At 38.7% G+C, this 25,376-nt stretch overlaps 1 protein-coding gene across 2 annotated transcripts in view; it reads left to right on the forward strand.

The window, feature by feature from the left end:
- LOC105730936 (cytosolic beta-glucosidase) overlaps positions 1-16,014 on the forward strand; it is a 123,879-nt gene extending 107,865 nt beyond the window's left edge. For both annotated transcript variants that reach the window (XM_064366074.1, XM_064366073.1), the window contains one exon: positions 15,163-16,014. In XM_064366074.1, the coding sequence (XP_064222144.1) occupies positions 15,163-15,365 (203 nt within the window). In that variant the 3' untranslated portion in view covers positions 15,366-16,014. The remainder of the gene's footprint in view (positions 1-15,162) is intronic.
- Positions 16,015-25,376: the final 9,362 nt, after the last annotated feature.

The raw sequence follows: 25,376 nt of genomic DNA on the forward strand, positions 1-25,376 counted from the left end.
AGTCTCCAAAGTTTAGGAGGAGAGATATATCATAGCTCTCATACTGAGGTCTATAAGGAGTTTTATTTTCTGAATAAGTATTGATCGCAGCCTACAAAATACTGCAAACCCATATAATTAAAAATAATGAGACCAGTCATTGGTGGGCAGTGCATGGCTAAGTCTAAGAGAAGACAAATTCTTCAGGTGCCTGCGATTTTATAATTGTACTTGGTTGGTGAGCTTATTAAAGCCTTGCAGGTGCAATGTTTCATCACAGAGTAGTGAACCTTTGAAAGATATGCATAATAAACAGAGTTTGAAATATGTTTTTATTCCAGGCCATATGGTCCTGTCTGGAGCTTTCCTGGATCTTTGGGTCAGTTCATTGTTGAAAGATGGGCTTGCAAGGACCCACCTCTTGGAGCAGCTGTCAGAGCCCTATCAGAACAAATCTGCTTTTGCATGATTATTTATTTTATGTGGCTCTCTGAAATGAGCCCAGCCCTGCTCAGTGGCTGAAATGTGCTGAGCAAAGCCTCTTCCCTGAACAGCTTGTGGCCAGATCACCAAGCAGTGTCCTTCCTTGTCCTTAAAAAGCAGACTAGCGAGACTTGTACATTAGGTCAGGATGGACAGTCTGGGTGAGGTGTGCCCACCTGGGCTTGAACTTGGTGCCAGCAATATGAAAACTTACACGGTAGCATTTTAAAGAGGTGTCACTGTTCTTTCTTCTTAACTGCATTCATTTTCCTGTCTCTCTCAACTCTAGGCAATTGCTGTGACTGCTGTCCATAAGCACTTGAGGTGTTTCTGTGGTGTAGCGGTGAGAACAATGCTAACACGGGATCTCCCTTTGTATCACAGGGTGGCATTGACTCCTCTGAGAATGTCTTTTTAAGGGATTTAGTATGATTTATTCATCATTTATTGCATATTTATACAAATAGCAGTTATTGACAAGAGACTTGGTTTTGAAGTCCAGTGATCACAAGATGTTCTGGTTCCTAACATACAAAATGGGCAGTGAGTTGATCATAATGGGAGAAGATTAAATCTCATATCTCTTTATGGTTATTTGGAAAAGTTGAACTTGAAGTTGAATTTTGTCATCTTGGCCAAGGAAAATATCTTGCCGATTTTGGCACTGTCTTTTCTCCACTTTTATATTGGTGACATTATATTCAATATTATATATATTTGTAGCCATTTGCTCATTTGAACAATATTCATTAAGCACCTGTCCTTTACTAGCTATTGTGCTAAGACTTGAGAATGCAAGATCCCCAGGATTCTTGCCCTCCTGGAACTTAGAATCTAAAGTAGAAGACAGACATTGAACATACAGTTAATTATATGTCTTATGTATGTTACAAAAAGTGAAAGATATTGAATGAATGTACGTAGCAAGAAAACCTATGTGTGGTCTTTGGATTCTACTTGCCTTAAAGGAAAAATTTACGTCAGATTTCTTTCCTCCTATATAAGGACTCATTCTGCCTGAAACAATAACTTGTATATAGTACTAGATGCATATTTTAGTTCATTTTCTGCTGTTATAACAGAATGCATCAGACTGCTTAATGTATAGAGTAGAGATTTATTTCTTACAGTTCTGGTGGATGGGAAGTCCAAGACTGAGGACCTTCTTGCTATTTCATAACATGGCAGAAGCCATCATGTAGTGAGAGAGAGAGAAAGAGAGAGAGGGGGAGAGAGAGACAGAGAGAGAGAGAAAGAGGAGAATGATATAAATACTTCTCATTAGGCCCCTCTCCCAATACTGAGGCATTGTGGATCACGTTTCCAAAAAATGCTTTTTGGGGAACACGTTAAAACCATATCATTACTTAATAAAAATTTGTGGATGTAATGGAGGAATGCAAGTAAGAAGAAGGAAGTGTTCAGATTATTCCATTCATTCAAGATACCAGTTAACGAATTATAATTTGAAAGCCCTGAATTAGTTTTACAGTAAAGCTACATATTTTTCTTTTGCCCCCACATTCAGTGTTGTCATTTTAAAACTTACCCATGATAACTACTTTTCCATTTCTAGAGTCATAGAACCTAGAACTTAACCTTTTACTTCAGTACAGAACTATAAGACTCCGATCTTTCTCTTCAGAGTATCTGTTACTTTCTTTGGGGGATATTCTTAGGTCTTTGGTTGGTAGAAATGAGCTATTTCTATATACAAGTAGATCAACATTCTTATGGACTAAAAAGTGATAGCATTTCAAAGTGTGTATCTTAGGCCTAGGAATAAAATCCTATGATGGAAAATGTTTTCTTACATCTGTGCTATGGTAACCTAAGGGATTTCCAGGACCAGAGAGACACCATTCAAGTTTCATGCTGTGCCCCAGAAGAGTGTGGTGCTATTACCCCAGAATATCGGAAGCTTTCAAAGTTAACAGATCAAGAGGAAGCACTCAAGAGGACTGCCCAGAAGTGCAGCCAGGGGCTGAATAGGGAGTTCTTGAGAAGCACTGGGAATCAGAGTTGGAAATGTGGTAGCAGCCAGAGAGATAGTGGAGGAGATTTTAGACAGTGTCACAGAGTAGAAAGACAGTGGGAAGTGATGGGGAATATTTGGCCTGAGTGGTTGGAGAGTTGAAATCGTCCGGTTGGGACTGGAAGCAGAGGCTGGATGTATGGGAGACAGACTATCAGCAGTGCTGCAACAGAGATTGAGATGCTGGATGAAGACTTGAAATAAATGATCATTGAAATCTTTGTTGTTCAGCATGGAGATGCTGTGATTCCACCACCCAGATGGGAATAGTGAGACCAGAGTCCTATTAAAGTCATGTTAAGATGATCCCCTTTTATTCCTTCTCCTCCTTCCTCCCTCTCTCTTTCCCTCCCTTCTTTCATTCCTTCTCCTCTCATATCTCTTTCCCTACCTCTCCCACTTGTTCCTTCAGCAAGTGTATACTTAGCATCTACTATGTGCTACTTATTGTTCTCAGGGTGGGGCATATTAAAAAGAATAGATGGGCTTGGCGCAGTGGCTCATGCCTGTAATCCCAGCACTTTGGGAGGCCGAGGCGGGTGGATCACGAGATCAAGAGATCGAGCCCATCCTGGCCAACATGGTGAAACCCGTCTCTACTAAAAATACAAAAATTAGCTAGGCGTGGTGGCATGCACCTGTAGTCCTAGTTACTCAGGAGTCTGAGGCAGGAGAATTGCTTGAACCTGGGAGGCGGAGGTTGCCGTGAGCCGAGATTGCGCCATTGCACTCCAGCCTGGCGACAGAGTGAGACTCCGTCTCAAAAAAAAAAAAAAAAAAAGATGAAGATAGTCTTTTTTTCTCATGAGCCTTTTAATCTTCTGAGGGTAAATAAACAATACAAAATAAGTAAATACATGAAGAAAACATTTTATTTTAATCATAAGGGCCACAAAGAAAACAATACATGATGATATGGGAGAGAATGCATTGGTTGGGAATAAAATTTTAAATTGGAGAGTTATGAAAGACTTCTTATGGGGTTGAATTGAAACTAAGACTTTCATGGCAATGAAGACTCATAAAGTGAAGACTTAGGAGAATGATTTAGGCAGATGGAAAAGCTGGTGTAAAGCTGTGAGATGGTCAGGAGCTAGCACCTTCCAAGAAGAAAAAGAATCTCAGTGTGCCTGGCAAATGGCAAGTAGAGGGCAGGGCCTCATCATCTAGGACCCTGAGGGCCATAGAAGGATTTTGGTTATTAGGGGTCTGGTGTTCCAGGTGTTTCTTCCACTTCCACCCACTTCATGCTCTCCGCGTGGTCTAGCATTGTTCTTTCCATAGTGGCTTTGACTTTTGCTTGTCACTTCCAGTCCTTGTGTTCTAAATTTGCAAAATGTTATCCATATGGAAAGATCATGGGCTTTGGAGTCAGACAGTCTTTGGTTCTATCTTCAAGTTCTTCTTGTATTGGCTGCGTGACTTCTGTAAAACCACATCCCCAGAAAGCATCTCTTAGGATTTTATCAGTTTAAGGGTCTGGGTTTATTTCTGGCCCTCTTTCTTTGTCTCCCTTTTCCAGGCTGTCTTTAAATGCTGGAATGCTGTAAGGCTTGTACCAAAGTCTTGTTTTCTTACTCTCTAAATTCTGTTCACCATCCATGATTTCAATTAGCATCTTCTCATCATGGTCCAAAATTTCCATTGCCATCTCAGACTCCACTTTGAGCTCTTTATCTGTTTGTCCAATTACTTTTTCAACTCTTTCTTTGGAGGTCAAAATAAGGCAATGTAAAGTCATCATAACCAAAGTTTGATTCATTATCTTCCCTGCCACTCCCCTAAAACTTATCTATGTCCAATATTTTCTAACTCAGACATTGCCAACATTCATTAAATTGTGCTAACTTTGCTTTCTTATCTCCTTCTGCACTGATAGCCAGTGAATTGCTAAATCTCGTTGATTTTTATCTGAATATCTCCTCTGTTGAATCCATCTTGTTTTCTCCATCTTCACTTAGGCCATCCAAGACCAATCTCTCATCATCTCCCTTGTGATTTACTGCAATCACTCCTAAATGCTCTCTTTGATTCCGTTCTTGCTACATTCAAATCTATTTTCCACAGAGGTCACAGTAATCTTTTAAAAATACAAATTAGCACAGGGGCTGGGGAGGGTTGGGAGGGATAACATGGAGAGAAATGCCAGATATAGATAAAGGGGGAATAGAGGCAGCAAACCAACTGGTTATGTCTGCACCTATGCAACAACGCTGCATGACTACACATGTACCCCAGAACCTAAAGTAAAATAAAATAAAATAAAAAACCTGAAAAAAAAAAAAAACAAATTAGTTAAGGCAACTTCCCTGCTTGAAATCCTTCGATTTGTTGTTGTTGTTGGGATAAAGATCAAAAATTTAAAAACCTTTATAGGGACCTGCATGTCTTAGGCACTACCTTGTGACTTTCTCCCCATGATTTTTTATAACTCATCCTGCTGAACTGTCTTCTTTAAGTTCCTTACATGTGCTGGGAGCCCTTCCCATATCCGAGCTTTCAAATGCGCTGTTCTTTTTTCTCGGATTGCTCTTGTTGTTCTTTGCCTAGTGCAGTAGACATCTGTCATGTTTTCTGCTGTCTAGAGTTTGTTGAACACATTGGTTACATTTGAAAGATATCCAGCATTATGAGTTTTGTCTAGCCAAGGTAGAGAATGAGATTCCCCAGGTTTCTCTGAAGCAAGGGCACAGACATGTGTCCCACCAATCGGACTCATCCATGTGTAAATTTAATTCAAAAGTGAACAGCTTGACAAAGGCAGAACCTATTGTGCTGGTAAGGATGACAGAAAAACATCCAGCTTTTGAGAATGACAGTCCTTGTAAAGTCTAGTTTCTGGTACAGAAATTGCCAAGATGTTGGTGGCTACTAGGATTGCAAGAAAGTTGAATTTGGGCAGCCACATGAACTACAGAAGCTCATGCTCACTGGGTCATTAGCAACTGAGGCAGTTTCTTTAACCAGCTAGTTCTGTGGTGTGCTTCTGAGCACTGTTCCTGAGAGCTTTATTTGAGCCTATTTCTTCAGCCCAATCCTTCCTATGCTTCCTTCAATAGCCAACTTCAGCTTCTGCTGAAGAGCCCTGGTGGTTAGTGCTGGTAACTGCAACTCATTCGTGGGCATTCAGCTCTGGTTTACCCCAGGAAACTGCTCCACTAGCCTCGTTCTCCCACTTTTGCTGATTAGGCAGATCTTCCACGCTCGTGTGCTGTCAAGACCCAGTATGGCATAGTGGCTCGGCCTGCTGCTGCTGTTGTTACCCTGCCTGAGTTTCTATCTCAACTCTCCTACTTATTTGATGTATGAATTTTGCAAAGGTTACCTAACCGCTCTGTGTATCAATTTCCTTACCTGTAAAATACAGACAGTGATAACAACTATCTAACTCATAAGTTGGTTGTAAAGACCAAATGGATGAATGCATACATGAAATCCTTAAATTGGTAACCAAATGTTCCGTCAATGTTAGCTAATATGTTATCTTTCTCATATTACCCACTTCTTTCTTTTCATACTACTTTTCACAGACTGTAATTCAGTACTCACAGGGTGATCATTTGATTTAGATATGCCTTCCACATAAGCTGTAAATGAAGAGTTGCTTATTTTGTTCATCATTGTATTCCGAGTACCTAGCGCAACGTATATTTAATTAATGGATGTAGGATAGATGTTGCAGGATCCCCAAAACCTCAAGTGATACCGTCCCCATATCCCAGCACACTAAAGCAGGGGAGCTTCAGCAGTATCCAGTGTTCCTGGCAGAATCACCCCAACCTGCTCGTTTCTGCTGATTATTTTTCATGACCCACAAATGACCCATTCTCACAGTGCACAAACCTTGTCCCAGATGCTGAACTTTCCCTCTATGGCCTGATTTCTCTGCTTCTCAGCACCGATTATTTTGTGCTGACTCTATACCCTTTGAAAGCTGTTTGAAGCCAGATGGGAGAAAGAGATAAAACAGATTTCATTCATTGCCCTCCCAGACTCTGAGAGAATTAAAAACAATAGCAACAACAAAGTAGTTTATATTGGGTGTTTACTAGGCATTATTCATTATTTAATACCACGCACCTATGAAAAATGTACTATAAGCCCATTTTGCAGAAGAGGAAAGTAAGCCCCAGAGGGGAAAAACAAAAGAAAGGAAGGAAAGTAGAGAGAAAGGGAGGAAACTCGGTAAGGAAGGCAGCTTTTCCAATAGAAGAGAACTTCCCTTACTGAGAAGAAATTTGGTTCCCATAAGAGAAACTTCTCTACTGGAGCATAAGATACTATAAAAATAATATTGATAGAGAAGTTATAGACAATGACCCAAAACATGTACCTAGACTCAGAGCAGTTTTAATATTTAGATTTTTAAAATATAATTCCTTTCAACGACTTGCCATTTGCAGGCTTTTCCTTCCAAAGTCTAATGTAAGTAGTAGAAATAATACTGATAATTAAGAAATCTGTGCAGTTTTTTTTTCAGTTAATTAACATTTTCCCATAAAATATTTAAAAATTAGCTTTTAGTTTTCAAAGACTCTCTTTTCAGAAAGTCACAGTTTTTGCTATTAAGAGTTCCCATCTGCAGGTGGGGCTTCCTGCACTGGGATTATTTGGGCATTTTCACAGATGTTGTCCATCCTCTGATATTCAGCTGGAGTTGGAGCGGGGGGCTTATGATGCGTTTTCTATGTTTAGATCTTCCTGATGTTGTTTTATTTTTTTTCCAGTGAAAAGGGAAAACAACCAGCATACCAGTTTTCTTGCAAATCTGTTATCCAGCTAGAGATGCCCTCCAATTGTAATGCTCTTGTGCATTTCAACCAAAGAAACATTTTCAAAGTGAATGTGGGTGCAATTGCCAGAAAATTGGCTTCAAGCTGAGTCCCCAGAAGGCTTTCTTTCTCCAGCTTTGACAGGTCCTGAGAGAGGTTCTCATAAGCCCCCAGCAAGATCAGGTGGGTGGCTTGGGACTCAGAGCCCAGTTGGCAACCACTCTAAAAGAGCATGGTGCATTAGTTTCCCGTGGCTGCCGCAAGAGATTACCACAAACCTGGTGGCTTGAAACAACAGAAATTTATTCTCTCACAGTTGTGGAGGCCAGAAGTCTAAAATTAAGGAGTCAGCAGGACCGGTTCCTTCTGGAGGGTCTAAGGGAAAATTTATTCCCTGCTTCTATACTGGCTTCTGGTGGCTGCTGGCAACCCTTGGTGTTCTTGGCTTGCAGATGTATCACTCCAGTCTCTGCCTCTGTCTTCACGTTGTCTTTCCTGCATGTCTTTGCCCTTTCTCTTATCTTCTAAGGACACTTGCCATTGGATTTAGGGCACACTGTCTTCCAGGATGATCTCACTTTGAGATCCTTAATTGAATTACATTCTCAGAGACCTTTTTTCCAAATAAGGTCACATTCACAAGTTTTGGGTAGACAGATTTGTCCTTTGTAGGGGCACCATAACCCACACACATTGTAAATTGAGAGAACCTTTCCTGATCCACTGGGGATGAAGCTGGATTTCAACTAAGCAGTGGGCTAAAAAGGCATTTGGCCCTGCTGAGCCTACAGCATCTTCTTAATTTCTGAGTGATCTCCATACACTTCTGGAAGGAGATATGGCATTTGTCAGCCGAGGCTATCTTCTGGCTGTGTCTTCACATGGTCTTTCCTCTGTCCATGTGCCTTCCTGGTTTTTATTTTACCTTGGGTTCTGCCTTCTTTATTATTTCGTTTAATCTTTTTAACAGCACTAGGAGTAGATAATAGCGTTTCCATTGTATTCATGAGAAATGAGGGGCTCCTTCTAGCTAGCAACTGGTACAGCTGGGATTAAAATTCAAGCCTATAGAGGTTCCCTTTCCAAACATATCACCTCAGCTTTTCTGGGTTCCTAAACCTTGAAGATATTTCAAGTTTGTTTCTTTTCTGTAAGCACAGTGAATGTGGCTATTGTACAGTCTGTATGACAAGTCTAATAACTGAGTGCTTTGTGGGTTTGTTTCTGTTGTCTGTTGATTCTGGTTATTTCTTTTTCTTTATGTCATAATTTTCCATGTCTATCTGGTTATATTTGATTATATGCTGATGATGATTATACTTAAAATATTATAATAATAATCAGAGGTTTAGAATATATAGGTTCCTCTTTTCAAAAATAATTTGAATGTCTATCTGCTGGGTACTTGGGGGTACTATACAGTGTTGCATCACCTGAAACCAAGATCCAGACTTGACCACTTGTTGAACCACCAGGGGTTAACTCAAGACTTTCCAATGACTAGTTTGCCTCTGGCTCTCTCTCATCATTACACTGAGGGTTTCGTCTTTTGGGTTTATGGTCTTCTCTGGCTGGGGTCTTATACTAGACCTCCCACCTGCTATGACTCTGAGTTTTGACATCTAGCTTTACCCCAGGAAACAGAAAAAGATTTAGATTTTCTAAGATTGGAAAATTCCATCAGGCAAAAGTAGCTCCCATGTCTACCGACCTTGATTTCCACTTTTAAATTGACCTGTTAATTCTCTACTAACTTGTCAGCTTTCCATTGTTTTGAAGAAGGTCTATTTCTTCAAAACTGTGTTCAGCATTCTTTACTAGTTTTCCTTAGGAAGGTTTCCTTGAATATTATAGCTTGCCATTAGCTGAACACAAAAATATAGAGGCCTATCTATTTTTTTTTCCTTGCTCATTCCTGGGACTTTACTGCTCTCTCCTTTTTTCCTTTGTGAAGTGACTGCTTTTTGCACTGTCCTGAATTTTTCCATTGATTCTTGACATGGCAGCTTGGGTCTATGGATGAGTGAGTTTTCTGATAGCTTGATAGTTTCGTCACATCCATGGGTATCTTGTATAAGTCCTAGACCATCCTGAAAATAGACTATCTCTGTTTATAAATTGTGGAAAACTAAATTCCACTGATGCTGAGCTTCCAATTTTTAGAATTTTATGATGTGACAAACAAAGGCATAATGAGGATGTTTCATAAACCAGTAACTTGAAAAGATTCTGCCCCATCATAAAATAATGAATTTCTAAAATAATGTTTGTGTGTATACACACATGTGGTGAAGAATTAAATTTTGGCAAAGAGTGCTTTGGTTTTTACACTCAGCTTCTAAGAGGCAATGTGTGTCTTAATTGATAAAATCTCTTTGTTTAGGGTGGGAGCTCATCACATCAGGAAGACCAATCACATTTAATGTGGGGGCTTTAGGTTCCTGGCATCAGTTAACAGGAAACTGAGTTAATGTACTTGGGCAATCAATTGATTAATCATGCCTTTGCAATAAAGCCCCTGTGATGGTAAATACTGAGTGTCTACTTGATTGAACCAAAGAATGCAATATTGATCCTGGGTGTGTCTGTGAGGGTGTTGTCAAAGGAGATTAACATTTGAGTCAATGGGCTGGAGATGGCAGACCCACCCTTAATTGGGCTAGCACCATCTAATCAGCTGTCAGCGAATATAAAGCAGGCAGAAAAAGGTGAAAAGACAAGACAGACCTAGCCTTCCAGCCTACATCTTTCTCCCATGTTGGATGCTTCCTGCCCTCAAACATCAGACTCTACATTCTTCAGTTTTGGAACTCAGACTGGCTCTTTCTTCTTGCTTCTCAGCTTGCAGACAGCCTTTTGTGGGACCTTGTGATTGTGTAAGTTAATACTTTATATATAAAGGGGAATGTGTGTGTGTGTATATATATATGTGTGTGTGTGTGTGTGTGTGTGTGTGTATATATACACATACACATATATCTCCTATTAGTTCTGTTCCTCTAAGAGAGCCCTGACTAATACAACCCCCAATAAAACTTCTGGACACTGAATCTCAGGTGTGCTTTCCTGGTTGGCAATTCTCTGTGTATACTGTGCATGTTACTACCAGGAAGACAGAACATCTGACTCCCAGGGGAGAGGATACGGAAACTTCATGTTTGAAAGCCCTCAGATCCTGTGCTATGCATTTCTTTTTTTTTGACCAATCTCTATCTTTTCCTGTAATAAATCAGACCTGCGAATATAACAGCTTTCTGTGAATTGTGTGAGTCTTTTTAGCAAATTACCAAAACTGAGGGAGGTTTTGGCAAACCTTGATCTTGTGGTTGACATCACAGTCAGGACAGTCTTATGGCTGATGTTATGCCCTCAACCTTTTCAGGCTGGTTAAGTAGGCAGTGTGTTTATGTGTGCATGTGTGTTTGTGAGAGTGTATATGTATGTGTATATGTAGAGTACAACACTAGCATAAATTTTTGCTTGTTTTTGAGATGGAGTCTTGCTCTGTTGCCCAGGCTAGAGTGTAATGGTGTGATCTCGGCTGACTGCAACCTCCTCCTCCTGGGTTCAAGCGATTCTCCTGCCTCAGCCTCCCATGTTGCTGGGACTACAGGCATGTGCTATCATGCCCAGCTAATTTTTGTATTTTTAGTAGAGATGAGGTTTTGACATGTTGACCAGGCTGGTCTCGAACTCCTGACCTCAGGTGGCCCTCCCGCCTCAGGCTCCCAAAGTGCTGGGATTACAGGTGTGAGCCACTGTGCCCAGCCAGCATAGGGCTTTTATAATTAGAACAGCCTGAAGGAAGCTAGGACATATTAGTAAGGCTTAGGTACTTCTCTTCTTACATTTTTATATCCAGCCTGCTTACTGTGAGACGTTTTCCACTGGTCTTGTGGTCCAAACCTACACCCTGACTTTGTGATGTGTGTCATTTTTATCCTAGTGTGCTCCATACTCATCCAAGTCTCCTGTGTTTATTTTGACTTCAACTCTGGAAACAGAAAGTGAACTCATAGAAGTAGTTTTTTTTTCCCCTGGCAAGATTTAGGACCTCATAAATCATGGTGGCAAGAAATGTAATGATGGTCTCTTTTGGTTCTTGAAGAGATTGGAAGAAGAGAGGCGTGCAGGTTCCAATGTGGTTTTGTAATTTTTTCCCAGTGGTGGCACAGTGAGGAGGATTCCAGCAGGCTAGTTCCTCAGTCCTAACTAGGTAATTCTCTACTTGAATGTTCCTGCAATGAAAATGCACAGACGTTCACCAGTGTCACTCGGGCAGTTTAGTGCCTGCTGCGGAAATCCTGGCAGTTAACAATGAAATTGTCAAGATTTCCTTTTTGTTCCCTTCCAAGCATGCAAGGCATCATTTTTGTCCAGTGGTTTAGCACATGAATCAATCCTTTTATATGTGATCAGTGGGACCATGTGTGTTTTCAGAAACTGTCTGGCTTTATACCTGGCAGGCTTTCTTGTTGGGCAGTAGTTCTACAAATGAGAAAGAAAATATGCAGATTCTCACATGTCTCCAGGTTGAATTACAAGGCAAAAGAGACTATTGTTTTCTGGCCTGGTATTTGGCTTTGATCTTTTTTGTTGTTTTGAGATGGAATCTTGCTCTGTTGCCCAGGCTGGAGTACAGTGGTGCAATCTTGGCTCACTGCAACATCTGCCTCCCACGTAAAAGCAATTCTTTTGCCTCAACCTCTCAAGTAGCTAAGACCACAGGTGCCTACCGCCACACCCAGCTAATTTTTGTATTTTTTGTAAAGATGGGGTTTCACCATGTTGGCCAGGTTGGTCTCAAACTCCTGACCTCAGGTGATCTGCCCACCTCGGCCTCCCAAAGTGCTGGGATTAAAGCATGAGTCACCACTGCAACTGGCCAGATCATTTTGATCCTTAGAGATATGTGATACAGTAGTTAAACTGGGCCCTTAAAAATAAATTATATAAAAAATGGATTTTCCAGATTATAACAGACAGAGTGGGGAGGAGGCACACATAGCAGATGTGGACAGGTAGGGGAAAAAGGGATATCTAATAATGTTTTTATTCCTGCACAGAGTAATGTGCTTATTGCTATATTTCTTATTTATCAACAATATTTATTTTAAAAGAGACAATATGTAAATTAGTACAATCATTATGGAGGACAGCACAGAGGTTCTTTAAAAAGCTAAAAATAGAGCTATCATCCAGTCATCCCATTGCTGGGTATATGCTTTAAAGAAAATAAATCAGTGTATTGAAGGGATATATGCACTCCCGTGTTTGTTATAACACTGTTCACAATAGCCAAGATTTGGAAGCAACCAAGTGTTTGTCAACCAATGAATGGTTAAAGAAAATGTGGTACATATACAAATGGAGTACTATTCAGCCGTAAAAAAGATGAGATCCTGTTACTTGCAAAAACATGGATGGAACTGGAGGACATTATATTAAGTGAAATAAGCCAGGCCCAAAAAGACAGACTTCACATGTTCTCGCTTATATTTGGGAGCTAAAAATTAAAACAATTGAACTCATGGAGATAGAGAGTAGAATGATAGTTACCAGAGGCTGTGAAGGGTAATGCAGGGTTTGTAGGGGAGGAAAAGTGGCAATGGTTAATGGGTATAAAAATTAGTTAGAAAGAATGTATAAAACCTAGTATTTTATAGCACAATGGGGTGACAATAGTCAATAAAAATATAATTGTACATTTAAAAATAAAAGTATAATTGAGTTGTTTATAACATAAAACATAAATGCTTAAGGAGATGGATACATGAGATACTTTGACATAGGCATGCAATGTGTAATAACAGCATCATGGTAAATCACATCATTTACCATGTCGTCATGGTTGGTGTCACAGTGAGGACAGCCTTATGGCTGATGGTGTGCCCTGGCCCACTTACCATGATGTCATTATTACACATTGCATGGCTATATCAAAGTCTCTCATGTACTGCATAAATATATACGCCTACTGCACACTCACAAAAATTAAAAATTAAAAAATATTAAAGGAGTCAACTCAGCTTGGCTTAATTTCTGGCTCAAGGATATTTATAAAAAATTCTAAGCAAAGCAAATCCTCCACCTCCATGGACAAATGTGGAGGGGTCTTTTGTCTATGAAATATCCATAGAAAAATATCCCAAGAATATTTGGAGACCAACACATGTGTGGTGGAATATAGATGTAGAGCTTTTAAGAGACCTGAAAGACAAAATGGACACAAATGAAAAAATTAAAGGTTAGGTGTTGCTTAGCTGAATATTTCGCATGAGGAGTTATTTTGGTTGAAAGCAATCTCTGAAACAATTAAAATATGATTTAGCATATGAATGTTTATTCTTGCCCAGCTTATTTAGAAACATATCCCCCTTGTAAAGCAACTGGCCTTTTCATTTAATTTCTGCACTGAGAAATGGATATTTGGTGTTTTTGGAAGTGTATCCCATAGGTTGGAATTATTTATTCTGGTTTTAAAAAAGAAAATGCACAATGCAAAGACTAACAAGACCTCAGAGCTTTGCCAAGCTTAAAATACTAAGAAAATGTAAGCTAAATTCCCTGATTAAAGTGATGGAAATCAGTGTAAAACTATGTGGAGAATAGTTATATGCATGGAATCCACATTTTGATATCTTAACATGGAGTCTGTGGATGGGCTTCTGAGCATCCACAAATAAAATCATACTGAATATTTATATATGGATACGCTTAGGGGAGAGATATTCTGTTGCTTTGGCTTTTATAGGGCGTAAGCACCATTCTGAGTTTAGACATGGGGTAAAGGGGATATGCTATAGATGAAAAGTTTTGTCCCCAACCCCCACCCCCCACAAATTCATATTGACATCCTAGCTCCCAGAATCCCAAAGATGGGGCCTTTGGGTGGTGATTAAGTCATGTGGATGGAGTTCTCATAAATGGGATTAGTGATATGAAAGAGCTCCCTGGTCCCTTCTGCCATATGAGGGCACAGCAAGAAGACACTCATCTATGAACAGGATGCAGTCCCTCACAAGACACCAAATCTGTTGCCACCTTGATCTTGGACTTTTCAGCCTTCAGAACTATCAGAAATATTTTTTTTCTCTTTATAAGCCACCAAGTGTATGGTGTGCTATTATAGCTACTCTATCAGACTAAGAAAGGATGTCGTAGCATTTCTGTACTCACTCGGTATAGGATACAGTCATGGCTAAAGCTGCGTGCTGACTCTTGATCCTTTTCATTTTGGAGGCTCTGTCACCAGAATTGTGAGACATGTCTCAGTTTGGCCATGGGGGGACAACAGGTGAGCTCTGAGACTTCCTGAGGCATGCTACTATTTTCTCTTCCAATTTTCTAATGGACTTTCTGTAACATCTGGAGGCTGTACTTAGAAACTGCACAGCGTCTTTACTGAATACCCTTCTGGGTACCAGAGAGGAACTTGTACGTGTGTCTTTGTGCCTGAACAGTGATAGGTACTGAAAAATTGTTCATTGAGTAAATAAATGAATAAAACACATTCAAAATGAATGAATAGCCAAATAATTGGAATAGAATATAATAACTTATCGAATTAAGCCCCTGCTTGATTCAAGCAGAAAACTGGAAAAGAGGATTTTAAAATTGACAAATAAAAATCGGATATATTTAAGGTGTACAACATGATGCTTGGAAATAAGTACAGCGTTGTAGAATGGCTGTATCAAGCTAATTAGCATGCATTATCTTATGCACTTATTTCTTTTTTTGTGGAAAAGGGGATGGAAAACAGGTTTTGTCTTCTCCCACTGTGGTCTCCTGCAGAGAAGGAGAAAGAGACACAGACTGCTCATCAGTAATTTTGTCTGTGTTCTCATAAGACCTTCCCAGAAATGATGGTTTTCTTTTTTTTAATTTCAGCGATCCAACTTGATAAAGTCAATCTTCAAGTATACTGTGCATGGTCTCTTCTGGATAACTTTGAGTGGAACCAAGGATACAGCAGCAGATTTGGTCTCTTCCACGTCGATTTTGAAGACCCAGCTAGACCCCGAGTCCCTTACACATCGGCCAAGGAATATGCCAAGATCATCCGAAACAATGGCCTAGAAGAACATCTATAGGTAAAATGGCTGAGAAATACAGGAGAGGCCTCTGCTTTTGGAAAGGAAATCTGCTTTGCTGATGATCTTTCAGGCAATCTCTACTTACTTCTGTACTCAACATCTAATATCAGTGGATCTGTGATTATAAAGTCTGACTATGTAATGCCTGGTGAAGTATTTAATCGTGGTCTTTACTTTATTTGTATTTGGATCATTGAGGTTTTTAAAAAGAAGTAGAAGAGAAAACCACTAACCTTGATTTTTATATTACAAAATCAGATAGACCTGGAAACATAAATTTAAATCCTTAGACATTTTCCTAGGAAAAAATAATGCAAAGTTTATAAAGATAACATGCGCATGATTTGCAGCTGTAACCGCAGACCACTTATTATAAGAGTACTTGTTTGTGAACTTACTTATTCTGGTTCCATAAGCTATTTTTGGCTTAGAAGATCCACTGTCATGTGATCCATAATTTTCTACATAAAAAAATCAAAGTTAAAAGTTAGTCACATTATACAGTTATACATTCTGTTCAACAAAAGAGTGAATTGATAATCTATTTGTTAATATATTGGAAATGTATTTTATGTGTTTGAACAAGTACATCTCCCTCTTGCTCAATGAACTTTTGAAATATAATAAAATAATAGAATAAATTAGACTTTAAATGGCAGAAAAAGTATTTGAGTGTTGCTGTTCAGTCAAAAACAGATTCCGACTGCAGAGTGGTGCCGAATTAAAAGCCTAGTGATAAGCGGGGCATAATCTCCACTTTTGAATATTTCTTTAAATTTTAGAACCTTAAGAACCCTGTGAAAAAATACATAAAGTGAATGAGCAACCTCAGTGTAAGCAAAGGTGGGGTGGGGATTTATTACCCTGGTAGTTGAAACATCTAAGATTAGTATGGGGTTGACTAGAGTTGGAGATTTTGCTGAACTTCCTAAGGCAGGGGTCAGGAGGAGATGCAGGGCTCCTTTTGGACTCTGTGTTTCCCCTCCAGCAAACCTTTCACATATGTGGAGTTTGGCCTCTCACATCCATATTTGAGTAGTACATACTAGGCACCCACTTACATATTAGACTCGAAGTTAAGAGATTTAACTATGATCAACCCCATTTTGCAGACTGAGAAACTGAGGCCATACTGATGTGCATCTTTCTCAAGCCATTTTGGTTCTGATTAACTGGACTTGGCACTTCCTTGGCATCAGCCCTATTCTCACATTGAGGCAAACTGTAATTTGAGGTACCATGGAAGTCTTCTCTGCATTTTTTGAAGAGAGGAACAAAGGAACAGAGGTGTGGAGTTGCCTTATGCAGGAGGAAGGGAAGATGGTTTTTTGCATTCAGCCTCTGCTTCCTGGAGGAAACTGCACAGGCTTTTGGCATTCTCTTAAGGCTTTTGGCCCTGAGCAGCTGCTCTGTCATTTTTTTCTTTTATAAACTGTGGTCAATTTCTGGATCGTTTTCACGTTCATAATCAGGGAATTATTTACAGCAGAAAAACACACTCTCACTAACTTTGGACAGAGTGAGAAAGAAACGGATGTAGTAGTTCAATAAATGTGGATGCACTGGGGAAAATTATATTAAGATTAAAATGGTATACAGAGGAAATTCTATTACATCTTTGCCACTGGTTTGTTATTTTTATTGTTCAATGAGACATTATCTCACAATTTGTGTTCATTTAAGAAGCACATTTCCAAATCTTATTTCATTCCTCTCCTATCCAGGCTGTCTTTTTCATTTTTACCATGTATCTTATTTACAATTTATGTGCCCTTTTATATTATCTTGCAAGACAACTGAGTTTTCCTTTTAATTAGGATGTTGCTGTGAATATTACTTATCCTACAGGGCATATTTACAAGTTTTCCAGCAATACAAATGAGCACTGTATTTTCGTTACCAAAACCAAAAAATTAATATTCACACTGTAAATAAGATGATCTGTCATGTTTGGTCTATCAGGTGAAATAAACGTTCTAGCTGCTAGCGTCCAAGCTTACTCACAGTGCGGTGGCCTTCTGCAGTTCTTTGCTGGGTTTTAAAGGCCAGCTCTTTGTCCTAGAGATGGATCATACAAAGGGTGCTTCCCTAATTGGTCTTATAAATTAGTATTGCCATAGGTTAAGATGGAAAAAAAAATAACTCACCATCCGAAAACCTAACAGCCCCTGCAGTATTTCAATTAATGTTATTTTTAATTGCTTGCATTAGCATTTGAGAACAAGATTGATTGACTTTTGCCTGTCAAGGAAACAGAACTAAAATTCTTTAAATAGAAAAATAAGAGTTGTTAATTACACTTAAAAATTCACAGATACTGTACTTAGATGTCTTGAAGGTCAACTGAGACTTGTAAAGCACGTTTTATGTCTGTTTTATCTAAGGAGAAGCTTAGATATCACAACGATGAATTGGATCTATTTGTATTTCTCTATTATTTCCCTCCTTTCTTTTTCAGAAGAGTAGGAACACATGTTATTTACATTCTGGGAATCACTGTTAAGAGATTTTTTTTTGACAGTTTTTATTTTAGGGCAAGTCGTTTCTGAATTTCTAAAAACATATATAAAAATAACCGTAGCCCTGTTTCATTTTAGATGTGTAGGGTTTCAGTTTTATAGCTCCTGGTTATGCCAGGAATTATGCTAGGAACACCAGGAGGAATTGTCCACCTAAGCCCATTATCGAATGAGGAGGTAGAATTTCTCATTAAGAAACCCATAAACTCCAGAAGCTGGCAACCTTGGTGTTTGGCAGTGGAATGCCAGTCAGGTTTTTGCATTCTGGGAATTTGTGTTTGGCCTGTGGCTTTTAATTATTTTTATGAACTAGGGAATAATGAATACATTTGTAATATATTGAAAAAAAAATCTCTAACATTGGCTGACCAAAAAGTAGATTTATATGATAATTCTTAAACACCAATTCTATTACTCAATACTAGGCAGAATGAAAATAGAATACTGACCCTTGTTACTGAGAGAGCAGAGTATAATTGAAGCTGGTAGAATTAATAATGTTTAGTTACTAGCAATACGCCTCACCTGGAGAACACATGTTCATCACCGATCAGAATATTTTAGGCTCTTGTTGTCCTAGAAGGGACATGGTAGAGAGTACAAAGCACGATGAGCCCAAAAGAATGAAATTAGAAAAAAAACTGGCATAGAGGCATTTGATGATGATCTTTCATAATATGGGCTATGGCAATGGGAAGAGAGAATAAACCTTATTAACTGAGGCAGTAGGTAAGACGGGGAGGTGGAGGTTGAAGTGCCTGGTTAGGGCCAGCCATAGGAAAAAACAACCCCCAACTGTGTGAGTTGCTGAGTACGTCTTGAAGAGAGTAGACAAGGCCTTTGATCCCAGGCTTTCCCAGTGTCTGAATGTGATACCTGACCAACAACCGACTTACATGACCTTGCCAGAGTGGTTGTTTCTGTCTGGTATCAGGCAAATGCAATGTCATCATTAAGAGTGTGGGCTCAGCCGGGCGTGGTGGCGCATGCCTGTAATCCCAGCACTTTGGGAGGGTGGATCACGAGGTCAGGAAATCAAGACCAGTATGGCCAACATGGTGAAACCCCGTCTCTACTAAAAACACAAAAATTAGCCAAGCATGGTGGCCTGTGCCTGTGATCGCAGCTACTCCGGAGACTGAGGCAGGAGAATCGCTTGAATGCAGGAGGCGGAGGCCGCAGTGAGCCAAGATCGCACCACTACACTCCAGCCTGGGCGACAGAGCCAGACCCTGTCTCAAAAAAAAAAAAAAAAAAAAAAAAAAGAATCTGGGCTCCTGAGCCAACTTGCCTGAATTCAAACCCTGGTTCCGTGTTTATTATCCAAGTGACGTTAAGTACCTTACTGAAGTTTCCCATGCCTCAGTTTCCCTATCTGTAAAATGGAGATAGACTTCCTTTTTTTTTTTTTTTTGAGTCTACATAATTATTAATTTATCAGGTTCTCAAATACAGGGACTTATTTCTAATGAACAGGGTCCAAATAATTTGAAGAGGGTAACTTGATGCACCCACATATGGCTATATATTTGCAATATAAATATTATTTTCTAAACACATATATACTAATACACATTAGAATAGATGTAGTGGAGGGTATCTAGTGATGGAATGAGGAGGTGACACAAAATCCTATCTTAAGAGCCTTTCCCCACCTGCTGCACCAGACTTCCTTATAAGACTGTTGTCAGTGTTGATTAAGCTGATACATATAATATGTTTATATCCTGGAGCATGGTAAAGGCACAGTCAGTGTCGAGCTATTATTTTAAACTCTCAAACTTGCCCAAACTGAGTCCCTAGCAATTTATCAGTGATAGTTTTGGTTTTCCTGTTCTGGGACTATCTCTAGTTCCCGCAGAGGTAACTGTGAGTTTCTGTTCTGCTAAGTTGAGACTCACTGTTTTGCCTGTCTGTGCCTCTAATTTTGGTGGCAGTGGTTTCTTCTATGACTTAATTCTATGATGCCTCTAAAAGGAGATGTTAATTTTCTTTTTGGCTTTTTTGCTTGTGTTAGGATGAGAGTGACAAGTTCTGAGCTCCTTAAATGATGGGAGTGACAACTTCCAAGCTCCTTAAGTGCTGGACTGGACATCGAGAGATGGCATTATTTATATCATTAGAGTTGAAGTTGTCCAGCTGCTGAATCAGTACATATTGATTGAACCAAATTGTGCAATACTTTATAGAGTGCAATACTGAAGGCAAGACAGTTCTCCAAAGAAGATCATGAACTGGTTGGGGAAGTAGGATAGAGACTAAAATGATAGCAAACAATGCTGAGTCAATTTTCAGAGAATCAGAATTCTACAGTTATGTGTCACATAACAACATTTAGGTCAATGACAAACCACATACATGGTGATGGTCCCATAAAATTGTAATAGAGCTGAAAAATCCCTATCACCTCATGACACCACAGCCATCATTGTGCTAAGATGTGTTTGTGGTGATGCTCGTGTAAAACCTACTGTGCTACCAGTTGCATAAAACTCTAGCATATACAAGTATGTATGATACATAATATTTGCTAATGATCATAACCGACTGATATGGTTTTATGTGTTTACTATACTTTTAATCATTTTTTAAGTGTGCTCATTATGAAAAAAAGTTAACTGTAAAATAGCCTCTGGAGGATTCGTTAGGAGGTCTTCCAGAAGAAGACATTGTTATCACAGGAGATGACATTTCCATGCCTCTCATGGCCCCTGAAAACCTTCCAGTGGTACAAGGTGTGGAGATGGAAGACAGTGATATTGATGATCCTGACACTGTGTAGGCCTAGGCCAATGAGTGTGTTTGTGTCACAGTTTTTAACAAAAAATTGAAAAAAAGTCAAATAAAATAAATAAAAATAGAAAAACGCTCACAGAAAAAGGATAGAAAAATATTCTTGCACATCTGTAAAAGTTATTTGTGTTTTTAGCTGTTATTACGAGAGTCAAAAATTAAGGAAATTAATTATTTTAAGCTGAGATTAATTTATGATTGAAGAAAGAAAATTTCTTTTTCTAAATTGAGTATAACCTGAGTGTACAGTGTTTGTAAAGTCTTAGTGTACAGTAATGTCCTAGGCCTTCTCTTTCACTCATTACTCACTCACTCACTCACTCACCCAGAGCAACTTCCAATCTTGCAAGATCTATTCGTGGTAAGTGTCCTATCATTTTTTGTCTTTAAAAAAAATCTTTTATACTGTATGTTTCCCATATCTTTTCTGTGCTTAGATATGTTTAGCCCCATAAAAACTTGGTCTTGTGTTCCAATTGCCTAGAGTACAGTCACATGCTGTACAGGTTTGTAGGCTAGGAGCAATTGGCTCCCCACAAAGCCTAGGTGTGTGGTAGGCTACACCACCTAGATTTGTGTAAGTTTGCACAGTGATGACATCACCTAACAATGCATTTCTCAGAATGTATCCTTGTCATTAAGGGATGCATGACTGTGTATAAGCAGAGGAGAATGAGGTGGGTGGGGATGGCTTTCGTGGGCAAGGGAAAATAATACAATTAAAAAATAATCTGAGTAATAATACAAGTAATATATGTGAAAATATGGAAGTAGAAAGCATAAAGCCTGCGGGCAATGCCCAGGCCAGTTCCCCTCAGGAAAGAGAGCAGGCAGGCTGGGACTTGAATGTGGAGAGTCTCTAACATTCTCCAAAGAACCTCCGTTTTTCTCTCAGAGTAAGGTTGAAGGTTTCTGAGCAGGATGGTGATTATTTAAAAGTAAGATTTTGAGGAATAGTAAAGGAAGTGGGATATAGGAACCAGATTTAAAGCTTCTATGGCAGAGCCCTATGTGGGGTGGGAAATACATACATGGAAAGCTAATTTATAATTGTAATTAATGTATCTCAAGTACATGGGAACTGAAATGCAAGATGGCTTTTTGGATTAGATCCTGGAACAGAAGAAAGGACATTAGTGGAAAAACTGGGAAATCCAGATAAAGCCTGCAGTTTGATTAATACTGCTTTATCAGTGTTAACTCATTAGTTTTGATAAATATATGACAGTTACCATTAGGGAATGTTTGGTGCAGAATATATAGAAGTCTGTGTACTCTCTTGAAAATCTGCTGTAAATACAAAATTATCTCAAAATTTCTCAAAATGAAAAATTAAAAACATATATGGAAGAGTTAATAATATATTCATGCAATACTTTACATATAGGATATATATTATAATTGCTCTCTCTCTCTCTATCTCTATCTCTCTATCTATCTATCTATCTAGGTAGATAGATAGATAGATAGACAGACAAAGAGAACAGATGGAAAGAAATAACCACTATGAATATCTAGATATTTTTGGTCATTTTCTAGGTTGTGGTGTTATAGTTAATTTTTCTTTCTTCTTTATAATTTATTCCCATGTTTTTCATACTTAGCTTCTGTTTTCTTTTACTATTAGAAAAACACATTTAAAGACAAACTTCAGTGGTCAAGAAAATTTACTGGATATTTGGAGAATGGAAATGGATAGGTCAGCAATGGATCTGAATACAAACAATGATAACATTGATAGAAATTGGCCAGTATATACATTACTTCATCCAGGTGCACATTAAGACAACAGATATTTTTTTCCATTTTAATAATTTTTAAATTGATATGCAATAATTGTAATTTTTAGTACATGTGATATTTTGATACCCATATAATACAATATGCAATGACCAAATTCAGGTCATGGAGTATCCATTACCTCACACATTTATCTTTTCTTTGTAACATATTTTAAAAGTACTTGTTACAGTTTTGAGATACTTAAAAATTAACTCCTTCCTCTAGTCTATAATCACTAATTTATATTTCTGTCACACATAATTCTTTTTATTCAACATCTCCCCAACTCTTCCTACTCTCACCCCAGTCCCGGGTAACCACCATTTTACTTTCTACTTCTATGAGACCCACTTGTCTAGATTCAACATATAAGTGAGATAACTTGGTATTTGTGTTTCTATGCCTGACATATTTCCATTAACCTGTCAGGCATTCATGTTGCCCAAATGACAGAATTTTGTTCTTTTTAAAGGCTGAATAGTATTCTATTGTGTGTATTTTTATGTATATACATATATTAGTTTACATATAGTTCATCCATATATATACATATATTCATACATATATATGTGTCTGTATTTCCTACGTTTTATTTATTTGTTCATCTGTTGATAGACACCTAGCTTGATTCCATATCCTGGCTGTTGTGAATAATGTTATAAGGAGCATGGGAGTGCATATGTTCCTTTGAGCTTCTGATTTCATTTTCTTTGGATATATGCCCAGTAGTGGGATTGCTGGATCATATAGCAGTTCTATTTTTAATTTTTGAGAAATCCCCATGCCGTTTTCCAGAATAGCTGTACTAACTTACATTTCCAACAACAGTGGGTAAGGGTTTCCTTCCCTTCCCATCCTCACCAGCACTTATGTTTTGTCTTTTAGATAATAACCATTCTTACATGTGTAACATGATACACACATAATGTTTTCAATGTTTTTGTGGCTTTGAGATACTTTGTTCTTCCAAATGAACAACTTGAAGTCATATTCATATTTGTATTTCCAGTACCTAGCACAATATTTGGCATATCTAAGTAATTTATAAATGCATATTAAGCCATTGATGGAGTAGATATTAAGTAGTCAAGTTCTTATTTGCAACAGAAACTTAAGATGTGGATTGATTCACTTAAACCTCACAAAAACTTTATAAGGTAAATTCTACAATTATTTTCCCTATTTTATAGATGTGTAAATTGAGGCAGAGCAGAAATTAGTAACTTGTGTCAACCATGGAGCTGGGAAGTGGCAAGCCAGTACTGAGATCCATACACTCTAACTATAGACATTAATATGCTGCCTTGTATTCTTTCCCCACAAGGTTGTGGCAGAACCAGGCCTGGAACCAGGGCTTGACCTCCGGTTATTTTCAGTGGGCTGCCCTGAGACAGCCACACTGCAACATAAGATGCTATGTCTCTGAAACTTCAGCCAATTTTCTATACCTCACAGCTAGTCATTTCACAGAGTAGTGGAGGTATAGTTTCTTTTCTCCTAAGATTACAATTGTCCACGTCAAAAATTATTTTCTTTGTTTCTACCTTCACCCAGGCCATTCGGTTTTTGAATCTTGTCTTCTAATAAGCTCGTTACTCTTCCCAGCAATGATATGGACCAAACTAAAATTATCCCCATGATTAAAGCTTTGCATTTCCAGTCACCAGTTGAACAGATGGTTAAGCACAAAGATAGTATCACATAACCCAGGATGTGATTGTAGCGCCACATCTCATGGAACATGTGACCTCAAGTAACTTACTCATATCTTTGCTTTTATTTTCACCATTTGTAAAGTGAGAGTTAAAAAACAATACTTTATAAAACTGCAGTAAGAATTAAATGAGATGATATACGTAAAATAACTTAGAACGTTGTCCACTAAATGCTCGTTATAATGCCTATTGAGTGGTAGCTATTATTATTTCCCATTCATTTGTCTATATATACATATATATGTGTGTGTGTATATATATATATAATTTTATTGTGTTTTAGTCTTTGGGGTACATGTGAAGAACCTGCAAGATTGTTGCATAGGTACATACATGGCAATGTGGTTTGCTGCCTTCCTCCCCATCACCTATATCTGGTATTTCTCCCCATGTTATCCCTCCTCAACTCCCCACTCCCCACTGTCCCTCCCCTAGTTCCCCCCGACAGACCCCAGTGTATGATGCTCCCCTCTCTGTGTCCATGTGTTCTCATTGTTCAACACCCACCTATGAGTGAGAACATGCGGTGTTTGATTTTCTGTTCTTGTGTCAGTTTGCTGAGAATGATGGTTTCCAGGTTCATCCATGTCCCTACAAAGGACACAAACTCATTGTTTTTTATGGCTGCATAGTATTCCATGGTGTATATGTGCCACATTTTCCCTGTCCAGTCTATCATCGATGGGCATTTGGGTTGGTTCCAAGTCTTTGCTATTGTAAACAGTGCTGCAATGAACATTCGTGTGCATGTGTCCTTATCCTTTGGATATATACCCAGTAGTGGGATTGCTGAGTCAAATGGAATTTCTATTTCTAGGTCCTTGAGGAATCACCACACTGTCTTCCACAGTGGTCAAACAATTTACACTCCCACCAACAGTGTAAAAGTCTTCCTATTTTTCCACATCCTCTCCAGCATCTGTTGTCTCCAGATTTTTTAATGATCGCCATTCTAACTGGCGTAAGATGGTATCTCAATGTAGTTTTGATTTGCATTTCTCTAATGACCAGTGATGATGAGCATTTTTTCATATGTTTGTTGGCCTCATGTATGTCTTCTTTTGTAAAATGTCTGTTCATATCCTTTGCCCACTTTGAATGGGCTTGTGTGTTTGTTTCTTGTAAATCTGTTTTAGTTCTTTGTAGATTCTGGAATTATTTCCCATTAATTTTATTGTAAAGCCTCTAACATTATGGAA

Source organism: Aotus nancymaae, unplaced genomic scaffold (assembly GCF_030222135.1).
Source record: "Aotus nancymaae isolate 86718 unplaced genomic scaffold, 86718_ANA_hifiasm-v0.15.2.pri h1tg000006l, whole genome shotgun sequence".
Classification (NCBI taxonomy): Eukaryota; Metazoa; Chordata; class Mammalia; order Primates; family Aotidae; genus Aotus; species Aotus nancymaae.